At 33.8% G+C, this 18,845-nt stretch overlaps 2 protein-coding genes across 2 annotated transcripts; both read right to left on the reverse strand.

The window, feature by feature from the left end:
• Nucleotides 1–1,168: 1,168 nt before the first annotated feature.
• LOC142231229 (uncharacterized) lies at nucleotides 1,169–5,284 on the reverse strand. Its single transcript, XM_075301846.1, has 2 exons — nucleotides 5,129–5,284; nucleotides 1,169–3,712 (listed from the first exon to the last, which is right to left on the reverse strand). Exons 1-2 carry the CDS (start codon nucleotides 5,282–5,284, stop codon nucleotides 1,169–1,171), a joined length of 2,700 nt encoding a protein of 899 aa, XP_075157961.1.
• A 265-nt stretch (nucleotides 5,285–5,549) lies between these two features.
• On the reverse strand, nucleotides 5,550–8,412 carry LOC142231230 (uncharacterized). Its single transcript, XM_075301848.1, has 2 exons — nucleotides 7,599–8,412; nucleotides 5,550–7,504 (listed from the first exon to the last, which is right to left on the reverse strand). Exons 1-2 carry the CDS (start codon nucleotides 8,410–8,412, stop codon nucleotides 5,550–5,552), a joined length of 2,769 nt encoding a protein of 922 aa, XP_075157963.1.
• Nucleotides 8,413–18,845: the final 10,433 nt, after the last annotated feature.

The following is an 18,845-nucleotide window of genomic DNA, read 5'->3' on the forward strand; positions in this document are numbered from 1 at the left end:
CAAAGTTTGACGGAGTGAAACCAAATCGGAAAAGAATAAAAAATAGCAAATGGAGGTTTCAGTTTTCAATGTATAAATTAACAATTTATTGATAAAATATGATATGGGGAAGCGGCAGAGAGTAGAAGTAGAGGAGAAAAGTAGTGCTTACCGTCGGGTAGTTAGAGAAGAAGTGAAGAAAAAAGCTAGGATCTTAAGGCTTAGTGTACTAACTTTTACAACAATAATATTTACAATAGATGTTATCGATATCAATTCAGCAATATTTTAGTACATATAATTCAAAATAAACAAATTGATCAGAAATTCAAGAGATCGATAATTATGTAAATATGATATATTAAACAATTCATTTAAATTCAAATTCATAAAATTCATTCATGTATAAAATTCAAAAGATTCATAAAATTCATTCAAATATAAAAAATCAAAAAATATGTTTGGCAAACTATGAAGTTTGTCCATGCCCCCGGCCTTGCACTTATGCAAAGTTCGACTTGCAAAGCACGGTAGCAATGGACTTTATAGCCTCGGCCAGGATATGCTGGTTCCGCTTAGGACGTTGGTTGGAGCGTCTCCTCTGAATCTTATTGTTGGTATGAGCATGTTGTGGTGTAGGCTGTCGTGGTGGTCGTCTTATCGTAGTTGATGTCTGCGGTATTGGGTTCTTCGTGAACCATCGGATGGGCCTTCTTGTTTGTTGTGTAGTTGTACTGTTGTGTCTTCCCGTGATTATTACTCGTCTTCTAGTGGTATTGTTTCTTGATGGTGTTTGGCGTGTCGTCGTGTTCCTTTCCCTAGGCGTGTAGTAGGCTGGTGAAGTTGCGGATGGCGTCCTCGCTATTTGTGGATGCAGCATAGTGTGATGCTGATAGCCACACTTCCGACAGGTCGCTGGGGAACTGCACCGTTCAACTGTGTGGCTTTTTGCCAAACAGTTCATGCAGTAATTATATGTCCGAACCGTCACCCTTCTATCCGCCACAGGCATCATTATAAAAATTGGGCAATCCCGCAAAGAGTGTCTTTCCTTGCAGATGCCGCAATCGTAAACTTGATGGTGGGACATTTTTAGTTAGTAATCTGTAATTGGAAAGGACTTTAGTATGGGATAATTGGAAGGTTATGAAAAGATTTTATGAGAGGAAGGAATGTGAAAAGGTAAGATTTAAGAGGTTGGTTCAGGAGAGGCTTGGTCTAAGAGCGGTAAGTAGCATAATTTCACGATAGGGCGAGTGATAATTCCTGAAGCAACTTTGATATCCGCAACACGAATATTATTGTCGGAACCATGATGAGTATTTACGATTCTACCCAAGCGCCAGTCGCTAGGTGGTAACAAATCGTCCATGACGACAACCAAATCGCCAATCTTTAAATTGGGACCTGAATTTTTCCACTTATATCGTTTGTGTAGAGATTTCAGATAGTCCTCTTTCCATCTGATAGCAAATTGATGGTGCAGAGCTTTTAACTTTGTCCATCTATTGAGAAGAGATAAGTTTTGAGATGGGGTTTCAGGGAAAGACATAATTGGTGATCCTTTTAAAAAGTGACCCGGAGTAAGAGCTGTCAAATCTGATGGATCTTCAGAAACGGCAGATATGGGACGTGAGTTTAGAATTCCTTCGATTCTTGCGAGAATTGTAGCAAATTGTTCGAAAGTAAATTTATGGGCACCAGCTATTCGTTTAAAATGATGTTTAAAACTTTTTACGGCCGATTCCCATAATCCGCCCATATGCGGGGCATGCGGTGGGATAAATTGCCACTCAAAGCCGTGTGTTGAATATTTCTGGGATATGTCACTGGCGGTGGATTTAACAAAACCAGAAAATTCTTTTAGTAATTTTCGGCTTGCCCCAATAAAATTTCTTCCATTATCGGAAACAACCCTATGGGGTAGCCCCCGCCTCCCGACGAATCGTGTAAATGCAGCTTCAAAGGCTAGAGACGATAATTCTGAACAGGGTTCTAAGTGGATCGCTTTTGTAGTGAAACAAACAAAAATCGAAACGTAGCTTTTTATTATTGGAGCTCTTTTTAGAGTGGAACTTTTTAGCTCAAAAGGCCCTGCGAAGTCTACACCGGTGATATTAAAAGGAGGGGATAGTTCACATCGCACAGATGGAAGAGGAGCCATTATCTGGCTACAGGACTTTTGTTTGAATATTACACACGTTCGGCATTTATGAATTATAGCCTTCACTCGCGGTTTTAAACGGGATATATAAAATTCAGTCTGTACCATTCGGCACATTAGCGTACAATCGGCATGAGCTAATAATTGATGCAAGTTTAATAAGTATAAGTGACTGAAACGTGAGTTCCCCGAAAGAATAATAGGAAATCGCTCGTTGTATGGTAGAGACGTGTCGGCGAGTCTTCCATTAACTCGCATAATATTCTCGTGAGAAAGAAATGGATTCAAACATTTCAATTGGCTTTTATCATTAATTGGTTTCGATTCAAGAAGATTAGAATATTCGTCAGGGTAAAATTTCTTTTGCGATAATGTGATTAAACGTGATTTAACAAATGTAACTTCTTTATGAGTAAGAAATGGATTCGAAATTTTTATTGTCGATCTCCGTCGACTTAGGCAATTGTTATAAAAACGAAACATGTAGGATATAACTCGCAATGCGCGATTGTAAGACGAAAATCGGAGTAAAATATCATTATCGTCATTTGTACTATGATAAGTTTGCACATTTACTCGCTTTCCTAATTCTGGTGCAACCAATGGATTTCTTTTAGGCCACGTTGAGTGTGGTTGAGTTAGCCATTTTGGACCATTAAACCATAAAGAATTGGGTGTTAAATCTTGAGGTCGGCAACCCCTAGTACCGAGATCTGCTGGATTATCCTGAGTTGGGACATGTCGCCAATTGCTACCAGGAACTAACTCGTGAATTTGTGAGGTCCTATTCGCAATGTACGTCTCCCAGGTCCAAGGTGGTTTCGAAAGCCAACCAAGGACAATTGAAGAGTCAGTCCATAAAGTAATGGAGCTTATTTTGAAATCAAAGGTCGAAGTGACATAATTGACGAGTTTAGCTAAAAGAAATGCACCTTTAAGTTCCAATCTTGGCAAACATACAGGTTTGAGAGGAGCGACTTTGCTTTTAGCAACCAGTAAATTAGAAAACACAACTGATTTATTAGTCTGGCATCGCAAATAAACACATGCACAATATGCAGCTTGAGACGAATCTGAAAACCCGTGGATTTCCAAAGTATCAGTAGGACAACATTGAATCCATCTTGGTATAGAGATAGAATTAATGTGAGGGAAATCGAATACGAGTCTATTCCAAGTAGCTTGTGACTCTGGACCAAGATTGTCATCCCATCCAATTCCTTCTAGCCACAATTGTTGCATTAATATTTTTGCCCGAATAATAACCGGCGCAATCCATCCCGCGGGATCAAATAATTGAGCGATTGACGATAGAACCATCCTTTTCGTCATAGTCTGTTCAAATTGTATTGGATTTATCGAGTAAGTAAACGAATCTGACAACGCGTTCCACTTTATACCCAAAGTTTTTGTAGAACTTGATTCATGGAAGCGTAAAAATTCGGAATCGTATAGGTCTTGAGACGGAATATGAGCGAGTAATTGTGGATCATTAGCTATGATCTTCTTAAGAGGAAAACCGGCATTCTTTAAAATATCACTTAGATCATTTTGAGCCTTCAAAGCCTCCTGAATAGAATACCCGCCCGATAAAATGTCGTCAACGTATGTTTCGTGTTTAAGTCAGCGTACGAAAACAAACAAAACAAAACGTTTCCAATTGTTTCGTTTCGTACAATCCACATGTCAAAAACGAAACAAAACGAAAACCTGACATAACGGCACTTGCCTTTCGTTTTGTATTGTTTTTGTTCGTGAGTGGAAACTAAACCTAAACTGAAAAGTACTGTGGTGCTTAGTAAAATATAGGAAACAAAACGGTACACATTAAATGCAAACGTTTCGCAAACGTTTGCTCATTCGTTAAGTCCTTACAAGAAGAAAAATCTTGAATTTTATTTTTATACCCCTCACCACTACTGTGGCATAGGGTATAATAAGTTTGTGCATTTTTATGTAACGCTTTGGTAACGATTGGTCTCAGAAAAGTCTGAAACCAATCGTTTAGTATACCGATCGTCTTAGAATGAAATTCTGAGTCGATATATCGATGTCCGTCTGTATATCCGTCCGTCTGACTGTATATGTAATTTTGTGTGCAAAGTACAGCTCGCAATTTAAGTCGGGTCGTTCTCAAATTTGGCACAGAATTTCACTTTGGCTCAAAAACAATCGCTATTGATTTTGAAAAAAAAATCGGTTCATATTTAGATATAGCTGCCATATATATTTTTCACCGATCTGGTCATAATTGACGTACTTATCATCGTCTTTTCTTAAAATTTCGGACAGCCAATTGGTTTGCGGCTCTCGTAAAATATGCAAAATATCAGCTAAATCGATTCCGATTTAGATATAGCTCCCATATATATCTTTCGTCCGATTTGCACTTATGTAGCATCAAAAGCCAGAGTCTTGCCCTGATTTGCTTCAAATTTTACTCAGGGCGTACGGTTAATAGTTCCGATTTAGATATAGCTCCCATATATATCTTTCGCCCGATATGGACTTATATGGCCGCAGAAGCCAAAGTGTTATTCTAATTTGCTTGAACTAGGAATACAATTAGTAGTGTAGTCAAGTGTGATAAATTTTACTTAAATCGGCTCAGACTTAGATATAACTCCCATATATCGAATTCGCCCAATTTGGATTAGTATGACTACAGAGGCAAAAGTTTTACTCTGATTTACGTGAAATTTTGCAGAGGGAGTAAAATTAACATTCTAACTACGCTTGCTAAGTTTTGTTTAAGTCGGTTCAGATTTTGATATATCTCCCGAATATATCCTTCGACCGATTTAGACGTTTTACCCCTATTTACTTGAAACTTTGTATAGGGAGTAAAATTAAGGTTCTGGATATGCATGCTTATTTTGGTTGAAATCGGTTCAGATTTTGATGTAGCTCCCATACATGATGTTGATATAGCTCCCGTACATGTAACTTTTAAAGAATTTCTGTTCACATTCTTCTTCTGTTTACATTCATATCAGGGTGCGTATTTTTAAGATGACGCTCCAAATTACCGGCATGCCCACATAAAGTTTTATGGCAGTCTTCATTGTTACATATAAATGTTTTATTTTGATTGTCATACTCAAATAGTTGTCGTAATATATCATTTTTTGGATGCGGCATGATCGTACGAAGACACGGAGTACACTGATTTCACGTATTGGTTATGTCCCGTTGTTGTCATCGTTTCGCTCAGCAAACGTTTGCAAACGTTTTATTGCCGTTTCGTTACCGAACGAAACAACAAAACGACACAAATCCAAAGAGCACTAAAGCAATCGTTCCGTTTCGTCTCTTTTGCTTTTGAAATGTTTGTTGTTTTGTTTGTGACTACGTACAAAACGATTGACGAAAATTGAAAAGTTTGTGACTTTAAATGATACGTACCTCAATCGTTTCGTTTGTTTTCGTACACTGGTTTAAGTATTCGAGCTACTGTGGGATGAGTTGCTTGGACATCAGATGCCAGTTGCAAAAGAGTACGTATAGCAAGGAATGGCGCGCAATTAATACCAAAAGTTACTGTTTTGAGTTGATAATCTTTAATAGAGTTATTATCGGAGGGTTTGAATAAAATTCGTTGATACGGTCTATCATGGGGGTGTACAAGAATCTGTCTGTACATTTTTTGAATATCCCCGCAGAAAACATACTGATATTTCCGCCAATTTAGAATAACAGAAGTAAGATCAGATTGTAATGTGGGACCGGTGTGTAATATATCGTTAAGAGAATAGCCTGATTTCGTTTTTCGGGACGCATTAAAAACAATTCGAACCTTTGTGGACTTATGTTCTGGTCGTACCACAGCGTGATGTGGCAAGTAAAATGAATTAAATTTATCATCAAAAGAAATTTCGCGCGAAGACGTTTCTTCTGCGTGATCAAGCGCAATATATTCGTTCAGAACATCATGGTACTGTGTTCTTAATTCAGAATCTTTGGAAAGATTTCGTTCCATACGATTGTACTGAGCCAAAGCCATATATCTAGAAGGACCCAAGTACAATGAATCAGAAAATTCTTCCTTAAAAGGAAGTCGTACCATGTAACGACCACCGGGTAAACGAGTTGTAGTTTTTCTGTAATATTCTTCACAGAACGCATCAGCAGCTGAGACGAGATGGGATGTAGGAACTTCTTCTTGTTCCCAAAATTTTCTTATCATTTCGTTAATAGAAGATTCTTCGAATTCATGAACATTTACGGAGAATGAATGTATTGTTTCAGTCCGCATTGGACCACTGAGAACCCAGCCAAATATCGTATTATAGGCTGAAGTTTCGCCACAAATATTTTTCTTGATTCCTTCAATATTAATAAAACGTTCGGAATCATTACCCAGAACCAAATCAATTTGTGAAGATTTGTTGAAATATGGATCTGCCAACTCTAAATTTTCCAATTCTGAATTATTTGGTATTTCAAACGAAACGGCAGGAAGACGTTTTGTCACTTGCGGCAAAACAATGGCAGAAACTGAGAATCGTATTTCATGTTTCTTTGACACTATGGACAATTGACATTGTTTGTCAGATGTTTGACGCTGGCCACCAATTCCAGATATTTCAAAATTTGACTTAGTAGTCGGAAGTTGTAAACGGGTTTGAATTCGTTTTGAAATAAATGTTCGTTGAGAACCCGGATCTATAAGAGCTCTAATCGTGAACAATTCTCCATTATGTTCAATCTGCACTAATGCAGTTCGGAGTAAAATCATATCATTATTCGATGAAAAGTTGGCTTGGATATGAGAAGAATTATTTTGCTTTGATGTAGATGGTTGTTCCTTCTGTGAGGATAAATTGTGTGTATTGGGCTTTTGATGATTCTGGCTTTCGCTTCTATTTTCTTGAGTATTTGAATTTTCACTTGTATTTTCGTTGTATTTAGTTCGTATATGAATCAAACTGTGGTGCGGTTTGTGACAAATTATACAAGTGTTTGTACTTTTACAATTAGGTTTGAGATGGGAACTTGATAAGCAGTTACTGCAAATCTTATTTTTATAGACAAAGTCTACACGCTGTTGTGCAGTAAATTGACGAAATTTCGGACACGTTCGTAAAGAATGGTTGGTTTCACACAGTAAACAAGTAGCTGTGAGTTTTTCTTGAGAGAGATATGTTTGTATTTTGCCAGAGCCCTGAGATGAGATGGGATTGCGTTGATCATATTTATTTGAATTTTGATGTGTAACATTATTTTGCTGCTTTGTGCACTTTATGCTCGAGATGCGTTCTACAACTTCGAATCTATTTATCAAAAATTCGTCCAGTTGATTCCACGTAGGCAGATCTCGATGTGATCTGAGGGATTGTTCCCATAAAGAGAGAGTTTCATCTGGTAATTTTGTGGAAATTAAATAAATGAGAATGGGATCCCATCCGTCAACATCGACGTTAAGAGATCGAAGAGTACATAAACAATCATTGACCGTGGACTGAATTTTTTTGAATTGATTCGCTGTTTTCAACATTTGCCACAGGTATATTGAAAAGAATTTTTAATTGATTATCAACGAAAACACGTTTATTCTCGTAACGAGCTTTAAGTGCGCTCCATGCCATATTAAAATTTTCATCGCACAAAGTGTAACGCTTGACTATAGCCCCAGCTGGGCCCCTGGTCTTATTGCGTAAATGATAAAGTTTTTGAGCGGGGGTTAATTTTGGATGATTTACATAAACTGCCGTGAACATATCACGGAACGAGGGCCACTCCTCGTAACCACCTTTAAACACCTCGGTATCGCACGGAGGAACTTTTATATAACTGTCGTTAGTGTTATGAGAAGAAGCGGGAATAGAATTCTGATTCTGAGGTATATATTCAGGAACTAGGCTATGTCTGGCAATTTGACGTGCCTGGCCTCCAGATATTCGGAGAATATCTAAGATTTGAGACCTTGCGGTGTAATATGCCTCAGAACTGGCATTGAAATTTATTTTTGCATTAGCTTTAATATCCATCGGATCGGTGGAACTCGGCGATAGCATTATATTTTGATATGAAGTCTGAAGTTGTTGCCATCTTTTCTCCAAGTCTTCCAATTTAACTTCCAATACAGAGTCCGTTTGGTCTCTAATATCGCATTGTTCGAATTGCGTACAAAAAAGTATTAAATACTCGCAATCAAAAAGAAATCTATCATATGCGGGAGATGCAGCCGCTGCCGCGTTAGCATTGGAGGAAGCATTTGATCCAGCAGGACCTGATGAAGGGTCGTTAGGATTGTTTGTAGGATTCATTGTCGTTAAAAATGTATCAGAAATTTATAGATTGAAAACGAGAAATCTTTTATTGAATTTATCAAATTAATGAATTGGAATTGCAGAAATATAGCGAGAAAAAATATATGGGTTTTTGGAATTGCAAATATGAAGTTTTGTGGGTAACCTCTAACCGTTTTAGTTGTGTTTTATGCGAAAATTTATCTCCAGAACTAATAAACTAATAAGCGGGATTTGCAAATGTTGCGAAAATATAGTAGTTTATTGTTCAAAAGATCAATTGAAAAGATAAATATGCGAAAAGAAAAATAATCAATCAATTTTAATTGATTTGAGCTAATGAAAATATAATTCAAACAATTTTAATTGTGTTTCCACAAATTCCAAAGTTGCGTTCTTTATGTAATGCGATGCAATTGATAAATTCGACTTCCAATCGATACTTTTAAACAGAATTCAATCGGTAAAATTTCTGTCCTAAAATTTCAAGAAAAACAAGTTTTTCACGATAACAAAATCTTTTTTTTTTCCCCAAAAAACGTGAACGAGACAAAATTTCGATTTTTTCGTTTATGAGACGAGATTAAATTTTATTAAGATTTTATTAAGCAGGTGAAATCTATTGAACACATTCACTGAACTATGATTTTCCAAACCTCTCGAATCGAAAAATCATAAGTCTGCAATCAAAGTTCAAAATTCGACCAAGCTCTTTGTAGCAAACAGATAAAATAATTGTAAACTTCACAGAATGAGAAATGTAATTTTCAAAGAGAAATATATTGAACTCACTGAAAACATATAACTTTCAAGATTTTGTTTCAAAAAAACGATATATCTTCAATAAAAGTTCAAAAATTCCAAATTTTTGTAAAGCCACAGGCCAAATAATTTTAAGCTTCACAGAGCGAGAAATATAAATGTCACGAAGAAATATAATGAACTCATCCAAAAGAAATATGACTTTGTTCAATTTTTCTTCAAAAAAATCATATAACTCAATAAAAGTTCAAAAATTTCCTCAAATCTTGATAAAGCACAACAGGCCAATTTAATAGCAATATTCAGAGAGCAAGAGATATTATTGTTACAGAGAGATAATATATATGTTTCATCAGCCAATTCGGCTTTGAGATGCAATTTCACTTTTAGATATATTGATGTTTATTTTTAATGTCGTAATGAGTATTTTCGTTGATAGTTTGTTTTAATGTTTCGATGAGTGATTTCGTTAATATATTCGATGAGCGGAAATTGCGATGTTCTGAATCACAATTTTCCTTATGAGACGCTTATTTTCTTGTATATATTTCTTTTCAACAAATTTAAATATCCGAGGAATGACAAATTGCGATTTTATTTCTCACAATTTTTTCTTATGAGCCGCATGATTTCTTGTATATGTTTACCAATTTTAATAAATTTAATATTCGAGAAGTGAAAATTGCGATTTTATTTCTCACAATTTTTCTTATGAGACGCTTGTTATGTTGTAAATATTCATAAATTACCAATAATTTCAAAAATTTACCTGTTGTTATGATGATTCGTTCATATATGTTGAGATAATATTAATTTGAGTGTATTCGCAGTCGCATGAGTTGATCTGAGAATTTTGTTTGAGTGCACTTCGTATTTGGGGAACGAAAAAATGTTTTCGAGCGTAATTAATTTTCTGAGTGTAAGAATTTGTAGAGATTTTCATATATGTATTTTATTTCAACTTTAGAAAATTTCCGAAGTTTTCCCACTTTTCCCGAGTGTAATAATAGTTTTTAGTTTAATAAAGATTGATTTTTTTTTTTCGAGTGTAATAATTTTTTGATTATAAAATTCTCCCGAGCGTAATACAATTTTTCCGAAGAGAAAAAAAAATACTCGAAAATACGCAATGTCGGTAAGCTTTGTGAGATTATTATTATTATTTTATTTTTATTTATTTATTATTTTTCTTTAGCAAATTTTAGTATTGCAATATTTTTAAGCAAAAAAAAAATTTTTTTTTTTTGAATGTAGAACTATATACCAAGATAAAAAATTTTGAGTGTAGCAAAAATTTCGAGAATTTAAATAATTTTTTCCCGAGTGTACAAAATTTTGAATGTACAGAAATATTCCAAGTTAAAATTTTCAAGTGTAGAAAAATTTTGGAGAATTTTTGCTGAGTGTACAAATTCGAGTTTTATGTATATTTAAATTTTCCAAATTTTAGCATAAATTTTGAGAGTTGAAACACGCATTCTTCAGTTGCGAACAAAAAATTTTCTTTTCGAATTTAAAGACAAATTTCTGTGAGTGTAATTTCCGCGAATTTAAGAAAAAATTTGTTAATACAAATTTTTGCAAGTGTAGTAATTTTTTGCTTTTTACCAAAGGGAATTAGCGCTTTACCAAAATTTAATTCATGAATGCAAAGAAATTTCTACGATGACATACCAATTTCCTTGAGTGTAATAGGTTTTTTTCTTTTTTTTCGAGTGTAGCTAAATTTTCCAAAAATTCGCGTTTTTGTTTTATACCCCGGTAAAACACAAATGGATGTATGTGTTTGCGTAATTTACTCTGATATAATCACTTTTGACATAAAACTGATTTTTTTTTACGGTGTACCGAATTAATTTGCACTCAAATAAAATTTTCAGAACTGTATGTGTTGTGTAAATGGTAAATAATTTGATGTTTGATGGTTTTTTATACGTGTACATATAACTACTACGTTCAATATAAAATGATAAAATGTGCAATGGTATTAAAGTGCAAATACGATTATATGGGTTATTATGCAAATATTTGTTGCTGTGTGTTGAATTATGTCGGTGTGAATGCAAAATGTATGATCAATTTGATGTTTTGGTTAAGTACGCTCGTAATTCAATATGAATTATTATGTATTAATTTATTAATATTTAGCAAAAGTTGTTGTTTTTGTAAACAAAATATAGTGAAATGGGCAAATTTTCCAATATTTAATTTATTTGTTTTAATTACATTCACTTTTTTATCAAAAACCAAAATATTAATTGAATTTAATTTAATCGAAATTATCATATGATCATACGCTGCGCATTCATTTAGGTGCGTTAGTGTAACTTGGTGTGTGACTTCGCTAATTGAAACGGGGGTGATATGGTAACACTGACACAGCTGACTGATTGTCACTCTATCATATGTGTAATATTCTTTGTGGATTTTATTCACATATGATCACAAATACAAATTGGATGAAATGAACAATACGAGAAATTTATTTTTACCGATGAAATGTTAATGTTTTAGCACAAACGCGTTTATTTCATAAAAAAAAACATGAGAATTTTTCATTTACCACTAATTTTGTCCAAACCGTTGAAAACAAAAAAATTATTCGTTGCCATTACATCAAATGAAGTGCTTCTTCTTGATTTTCTTTTTCTCACTTCATACTAGTTCGTTGAACCAATGCATATGTGACATACAAACAACTATACACGAATATGCATCAAAAAGGTTCAAGTTTTTTCTTTTTTTTCCGATTTTTATGAAATTTTTACATCAAATTTTACCGTTTTTGGACCGTTGGACGGACGGACAGCAATAGAAGTCACACTTTTTTCACACTTTTTACACCAATTTGCACCAATTTGTTTTTGTAATTTTGATTTGCACTGCACTTTTAGTTAAAATATACGTATATATGTACCTACATACGTTTGCAAACACAAAATTTATTGCGGTTTTTTTGATTTTTTTTTACCTTTGGTTATTGGGAAAGCTTTTCAATTTTTAGAACGATTTTTCAACAAATTTTACTGATTCAGCCACATTAAATCAGCACGTAGAAAAATATTTTAGGTAATTTCATACGCTTTTTAACATATTTACATTTACTTTCCGTAATTTTTACCAAATTTCATGTATATTTTATCGCTTTTTCTCCACTTTTACACACATTTTACACGATTTTTAACGATCTTTTCCCGATCTAATCATTTATAATAAAGTTTTACAGATTTTTTTTTACCTTTCTTACCGAGTTTTCTGTTTTAACAAATTTTAAACAGTTTCTACAAGTATTTTAGCAGAATTTAACACGATTTTTTACCCGATTTTAAGCGATTTTTAACATCATTTATGTTCTTTTTTAACACTTTTTCACTCGCGTATTTTCCCAGTTTTTCTTTTGTGTTTGCATACGTTTTTTTATTGTTTTAATACAGATTTGTGACGTATATCACTTACCGGCGGTTTTGTAACTGAGTAGATAGAGAGATGGGAATTTTTACTTTGTTGTGGATGATATGTGGATTATGTTATGCTGTTTCCAATGAACGGCTGCGGAGGACCATGCACAGGTGTGTGGGGGGATTGTTACAGATGATAGTGGAGAACCAAAGTTTGACATGAAATCCCCTGGGTGAGATGAGTGGACTGTATAAGCTTACGTGTGTGTGTGTGTGCTTTGATTTATTATTTCTCAGGTAATGAGAAATAATAAACAAAGTTTGACGGAGTGAAACCAAATCGGAAAAGAATAAAAAATAACAAATGGAGGTTTCAGTTTTCAATGTATAAATTAACAATTTATTGATAAAATATGATATGGGGAAGCGGCAGAGAGTAGAAGTAGAGGAGAAAAGTAGTGCTTACCGTCGGGTAGTTAGAGAAGAAGTGAAGGAAAAAGCTAGGATCTTAAGGTTTAGTGTACTAACTTTTACAACAATAATATTTACAATAGATGTTATCGATATCAATTCAGCAATATTTTAGTACATATAATTCAAAATAAACAAATTGATCAGAAATTCAAGAGATCGATAATTATGTAAATATGATATATTAAACAATTCATTTAAATTCAAATTCATAAAATTCATTCATGTATAAAATTCAAAAGATTCATAAAATTCATTCAAATATAAAAAATCAAAAAATATGTTTGGCAAACTATGAAGTTTGTCCAATGAGCAAAACAAGTTTTTCATATAAAAATTTCAATTTTTCCATGATTTGGATGGAATTTTCGATTTTTTGAGGGTGGTCATGAATTAAGCTCCTTTTCGCTCTAGGACGCATAGTTTAGGAGATATGAGCAAAACAAGTTTTTCATATAAAAATTTCAATTTTTCCATGATTTGGATGGAATTTTCGATTTTTTGAGGGTGGTCATGAATTAAGCTCCGTTTCGCTCTAGGACGCATAGTTTAGGAGATATGAGCAAAACAAGTTTTTCATATAAAAATTTCAATTTTTCCATGATTTGGATGGAATTTTCGATTTTTTGAGGGTGGTCATGAATTAAGCTCCTTTTCGCTCTAGGACGCATAGATTAGGAGATATGAGCAAAACAAGTTTTTCATATAAAAATTTCAATTTTTCCATGATTTGGATGGAATTTTCGATTTTTTGAAGGTGGTCATGAATTAAGCTCCTTTTCGCTCTAGGACGCATAGTTTAGGAGATATGAGCAAAACAAGTTTTTCATATAAAAATTTCAATTTTTCCATGATTCGGATGGAATTTTCGATTTTTTGAGGGTGGTCATGAATTAAGCTCCTTTTCGCTCTAGGACGCATAGTTTAGGAGATATGAGCAAAACAAGTTTTTCATATAAAAATTTCAATTTTTCCATGATTCGGATGGAATTTTCGATTTTTTGAGGGTGGTCATGAATTAAGCTCCTTTTCGCTCTAGGACGCATAGTTTAGGAGATATGAGCAAAACAAGTTTTTCATATAAAAATTTCAATTTTTCCATGATTTGGATGGAATTTTCAATTTTTTGAGGGTGGTCATGAATTAAGCTCCTTTTCGCTCTAGGACGCGTAGTTTAGGAGATATGAGCAAAACAAGTTTTTCATATAAAAATTTCAATTTTTCCATGATTTGGATGGAATTTTCGATTTTTTGAGGGTGGTCATGAATTAAGCTCCTTTTCGCTCTAGGACGCATAGTTTAGGAGATATGAGCAAAACAAGTTTTTCATATAAAAATTTCAATTTTTCTATGATTTGGATGGAATTTTCGATTTTTTGAGGGTGGTCATGAATTAAGCTCCTTTTCGCTCTAGGACGCATAGTTTAGGAGATATGAGCAAAACAAGTTTTTCATATAAAAATTTCAATTTTTCCATGATTTGGATGGAATTTTCGATTTTTTGAGGGTGGTCATGAATTAAGCTCCTTTTCGCTCTAGGACGCATAGTTTAGGAGATATGAGCAAAACAAGTTTTTCATATAAAAATTTCAATTTTTCCATGATTTGGATGGAATTTTCGATTTTTTGAGGGTGGTCATGAATTAAGCTCCTTTTCGCTCTAGGACGCATAGTTTAGGAGATATGAGCAAAACAAGTTTTTCATATAAAAATTTCAATTTTTCCATGATTTGGATGGAATTTTCGATTTTTTGAGGGTGGTCATGAATTAAGCTCCTTTTCGCTCTAGGACGCATAGTTTAGGAGATATGAGCAAAACAAGTTTTTCATATAAAAATTTAAATTTTTCCATGATTTGGATGGAATTTTCGATTTTTTGAGGGTGGTCATGAATTAAGCTCCTTTTCGCTCTAGGACGCATAGTTTAGGAGATATGAGCAAAACAAGTTTTTCATATAAAAATTTAAATTTTTCCATGATTTGGATGGAATTTTCGATTTTTTGAGGGTGGTCATGAATTAAGCTCCTTTTCGCTCTAGGACGCATAGTTTAGGAGATATGAGCAAAACAAGTTTTTCATATAAAAATTTCAATTTTTCCATGATTTGGATGGAATTTTCGATTTTGTGAGGGTGGTCATGAATTAAGCTCCTTTTCGCTCTAGGACGCATAGTTTAGGAGATATGAGCAAAACAAGTTTTTCATATAAAAATTTCAATTTTTCCATGATTTGGATGGAATTTTCAATTTTTTGAGGGTGGTCATGAATTAAGCTCCTTTTCGCTCTAGGACGCATAGTTTAGGAGATATGAGCAAAACAAGTTTTTCATATAAAAATTTCAATTTTTCCATGATTTGGATGGAATTTTCGATTTTTTGAGGGTGGTCATGAATTAAGCTCCTTTTCGCTCTAGGACGCATAGTTTAGGAGATATGAGCAAAACAAGTTTTTCATATAAAAATTTAAATTTTTCCATGATTTGGATGGAATTTTCGATTTTTTGAGGGTGGTCATGAATTAAGCTCCTTTTCGCTCTAGGACGCATAGTTTAGGAGATATGAGCAAAACAAGTTTTTCATATAAAAATTTCAATTTTTCCATGATTTGGATGGAATTTTCGATTTTTTGAGGGTGGTCATGAATTAAGCTCCTTTTCGCTCTAGGACGCATAGTTTAGGAGATATGAGCAAAACAAGTTTTTCATATAAAAATTTCAATTTTTCCATGATTTGGATGGAATTTTCGATTTTTTAAGGGTGGTCGTGAATTAAGCTCCTTTTCGCTCTAGGACGCATAGTTTAGGAGATATGAGCAAAACAAGTTTTTCATATAAAAATTTCAATTTTTCCATGATTCGGATGGAATTTTCGATTTTTTGAGGGTGGTCATGAATTAAGCTCCTTTTCGCTCTAGGACGCATAGTTTAGGAGATATGAGCAAAACAAGTTTTTCATATAAAAATTTCAATTTTTCCATGATTTGGATGGAATTTTCGATTTTTTGAGGGTGGTCATGAATTAAGCTCCTTTTCGCTCTAGGACGCGTAGTTTAGGAGATATGAGCAAAACAAGTTTTTCATATAAAAATTTCAATTTTTCCATGATTTGGATGGAATTTTCGATTTTTTGAGGGTGGTCATGAATTAAGCTCATTTTCGCTCTAGGTCGCATAGTTTAGGAGATATGAGCAAAACAAGTTTTTCATATAAAAATTTCAATTTTTCCATGATTTGGATGGAATTTTCGATTTTGTGAGGGTGGTCATGAATTAAGCTCCTTTTCGCTCTAGGACGCATAGTTTAGGAGATATGAGCAAAACAAGTTTTTCATATAAAAATTTCAATTTTTCCATGATTTGGATGGAATTTTCGATTTTTTGAGGGTGGTCATGAATTAAGCTCCTTTTCGCTCTAGGACGCATAGTTTAGGAGATATGAGCAAAACAAGTTTTTCATATAAAAATTTCAATTTTTCCATGATTTGGATGGAATTTTCGATTTTTTGAGGGTGGTCATGAATTAAGCTCCTTTTCGCTCTAGGACGCATAGTTTAGGAGATATGAGCAAAACAAGTTTTTCATATAAAAATTTCAATTTTTCCATGATTTGGATGGAATTTTCGATTTTTTGAGGGTGGTCATGAATTAAGCTCCTTTTCGCTCTAGGACGCATAGTTTAGGAGATATGAGCAAAACAAGTTTTTCATATAAAAATTTCAATTTTTCCATGATTTGGATGGAATTTTCGATTTTTTGAGGGTGGTCATGAATTAAGCTCCTTTTCGCTCTAGGACGCATAGTTTAGGAGATATGAGCAAAACAAGTTTTTCATATAAAAATTTCAATTTTTCCATGATTTGGATGGAATTTTCGATTTTTTGAGGGTGGTCATGAATTAAGCTCCTTTTCGCTCTAGGACGCATAGTTTAGGAGATATGAGCAAAACAAGTTTTTCATATAAAAATTTCAATTTTTCCATGATTTGGATGGAATTTTCGATTTTTTGAGGGTGGTCATGAATTAAGCTCCTTTTCGCTCTAGGACGCATAGTTTAGGAGATATGAGCAAAACAAGTTTTTCATATAAAAATTTCAATTTTTCCATGATTTGGATGGAATTTTCGATTTTTTGAAGGTGGTCATGAATTAAGCTCCTTTTCGCTCTAGGACGCATAGTTTAGGAGATATGAGCAAAACAAGTTTTTCATATAAAAATTTCATGAATTAAGCTCCTTTTCGCTCTAGGACGCATAGTTTAGGAGATATGAGCAAAACAAGTTTTTCATATAAAAATTTCAATTTTTCCATGATATGAGCAAAACAAGTTTTTCATATAAAAATTTCAATTTTTCCATGATTTGGATGGAATTTTCGATTTTTTGAGGGTGGTCATGAATTAAGCTCCGTTTCGCTCTAGGACGCATAGTTTAGGAGATATGAGCAAAACAAGTTTTTCATATAAAAATTTCAATTTTTCCATGATTTGGATGGAATTTTCGATTTTTTGAGGGTGGTCATGAATTAAGCTCCTTTTCGCTCTAGGACGCATAGTTTAGGAGATACGAGCAAAACAAGTTTTTCATATAAAAATTTCAATTTTTCCATGATTTGGATGGAATTTTCGATTTTTTGAAGGTGGTCATGAATTAAGCTCCTTTTCGCTCTAGGACGCATAGTTTAGGAGATATGAGCAAAACAAGTTTTTCATATAAAAATTTCAATTTTTCCATGATTCGGATGGAATTTTCGATTTTTTGAGGGTGGTCATGAATTAAGCTCCTTTTCGCTCTAGGACGCATAGTTTAGGAGATATGAGCAAAACAAGTTTTTCATATAAAAATTTCAATTTTTCCATGATTCGGATGGAATTTTCGATTTTGTGAGGGTGGTCATGAATTAAGCTCCTTTTCGCTCTAGAACGCATAGTTTAGGAGATATGAGCAAAACAAGCTTTTCATATAAAAATTTCAATTTTTCCATGATTTGGATGGAATTTTCGATTTTTTGAGGGTGGTCATGAATTAAGCTCCTTTTCGCTCTAGGACGCATAGTTTAGGAGATATGAGCAAAACAAGTTTTTCATATAAAAATTTCAATTTTTCCATGATTTGGATGGAATTTTCGATTTTTTGAGGGTGGTCATGAATTAAGCTCCTTTTCGCTCTAGGACGCATAGTTTAGGAGATATGAGCAAAACAAGTTTTTCATATAAAAATTTCAATTTTTCCATGATTTGGATGGAATTTTCGATTTTTTGAGGGTGGTCATGAATTAAGCTCCTTTTCGCTCTAGGACGCATAGTTTAGGAGATATGAGCAAAACAAGTTTTTCATATAAAAATTTCAATTTTTCCATGATTTGGATGGAATTTTCGATTTTGTGAGGGTGGTCATGAATTAAGCTCCTTTTCGCTCTAGGACGCATAGTTTAGGAGATATGAGCAAAACAAGTTTTTCATATAAAAATTTCAATTTTTCCATGATTTGGATGGAATTTTCGATTTTTTGAGGGTGGTCATGAATTAAGCTCCTTTTCGCTCTAGGACGCATAGTTTAGGAGATATGAGCAAAACAAGTTTTTCATATAAAAATTTCAATTTTTCCATGATTTGGATGGAATTTTCGATTTTTTGAGGGTGGTCATGAATTAAGCTCCTTTTCGCTCTAGGACGCATAGTTTAGGAGATATGAGCAAAACAAGTTTTTCATATAAAAATTTCAATTTTTCCATGATTTGGATGGAATTTTCGATTTTGTGAGGGTGGTCATGAATTAAGCTCCTTTTCGCTCTAGGACGCATAGTTTAGGAGATATGAGCAAAACA

The sequence above is a fragment of the Haematobia irritans genome, chromosome 3 (assembly GCF_050003625.1).
Source record: "Haematobia irritans isolate KBUSLIRL chromosome 3, ASM5000362v1, whole genome shotgun sequence".
In the NCBI taxonomy this organism is placed as follows: Eukaryota; Metazoa; Arthropoda; class Insecta; order Diptera; family Muscidae; genus Haematobia; species Haematobia irritans.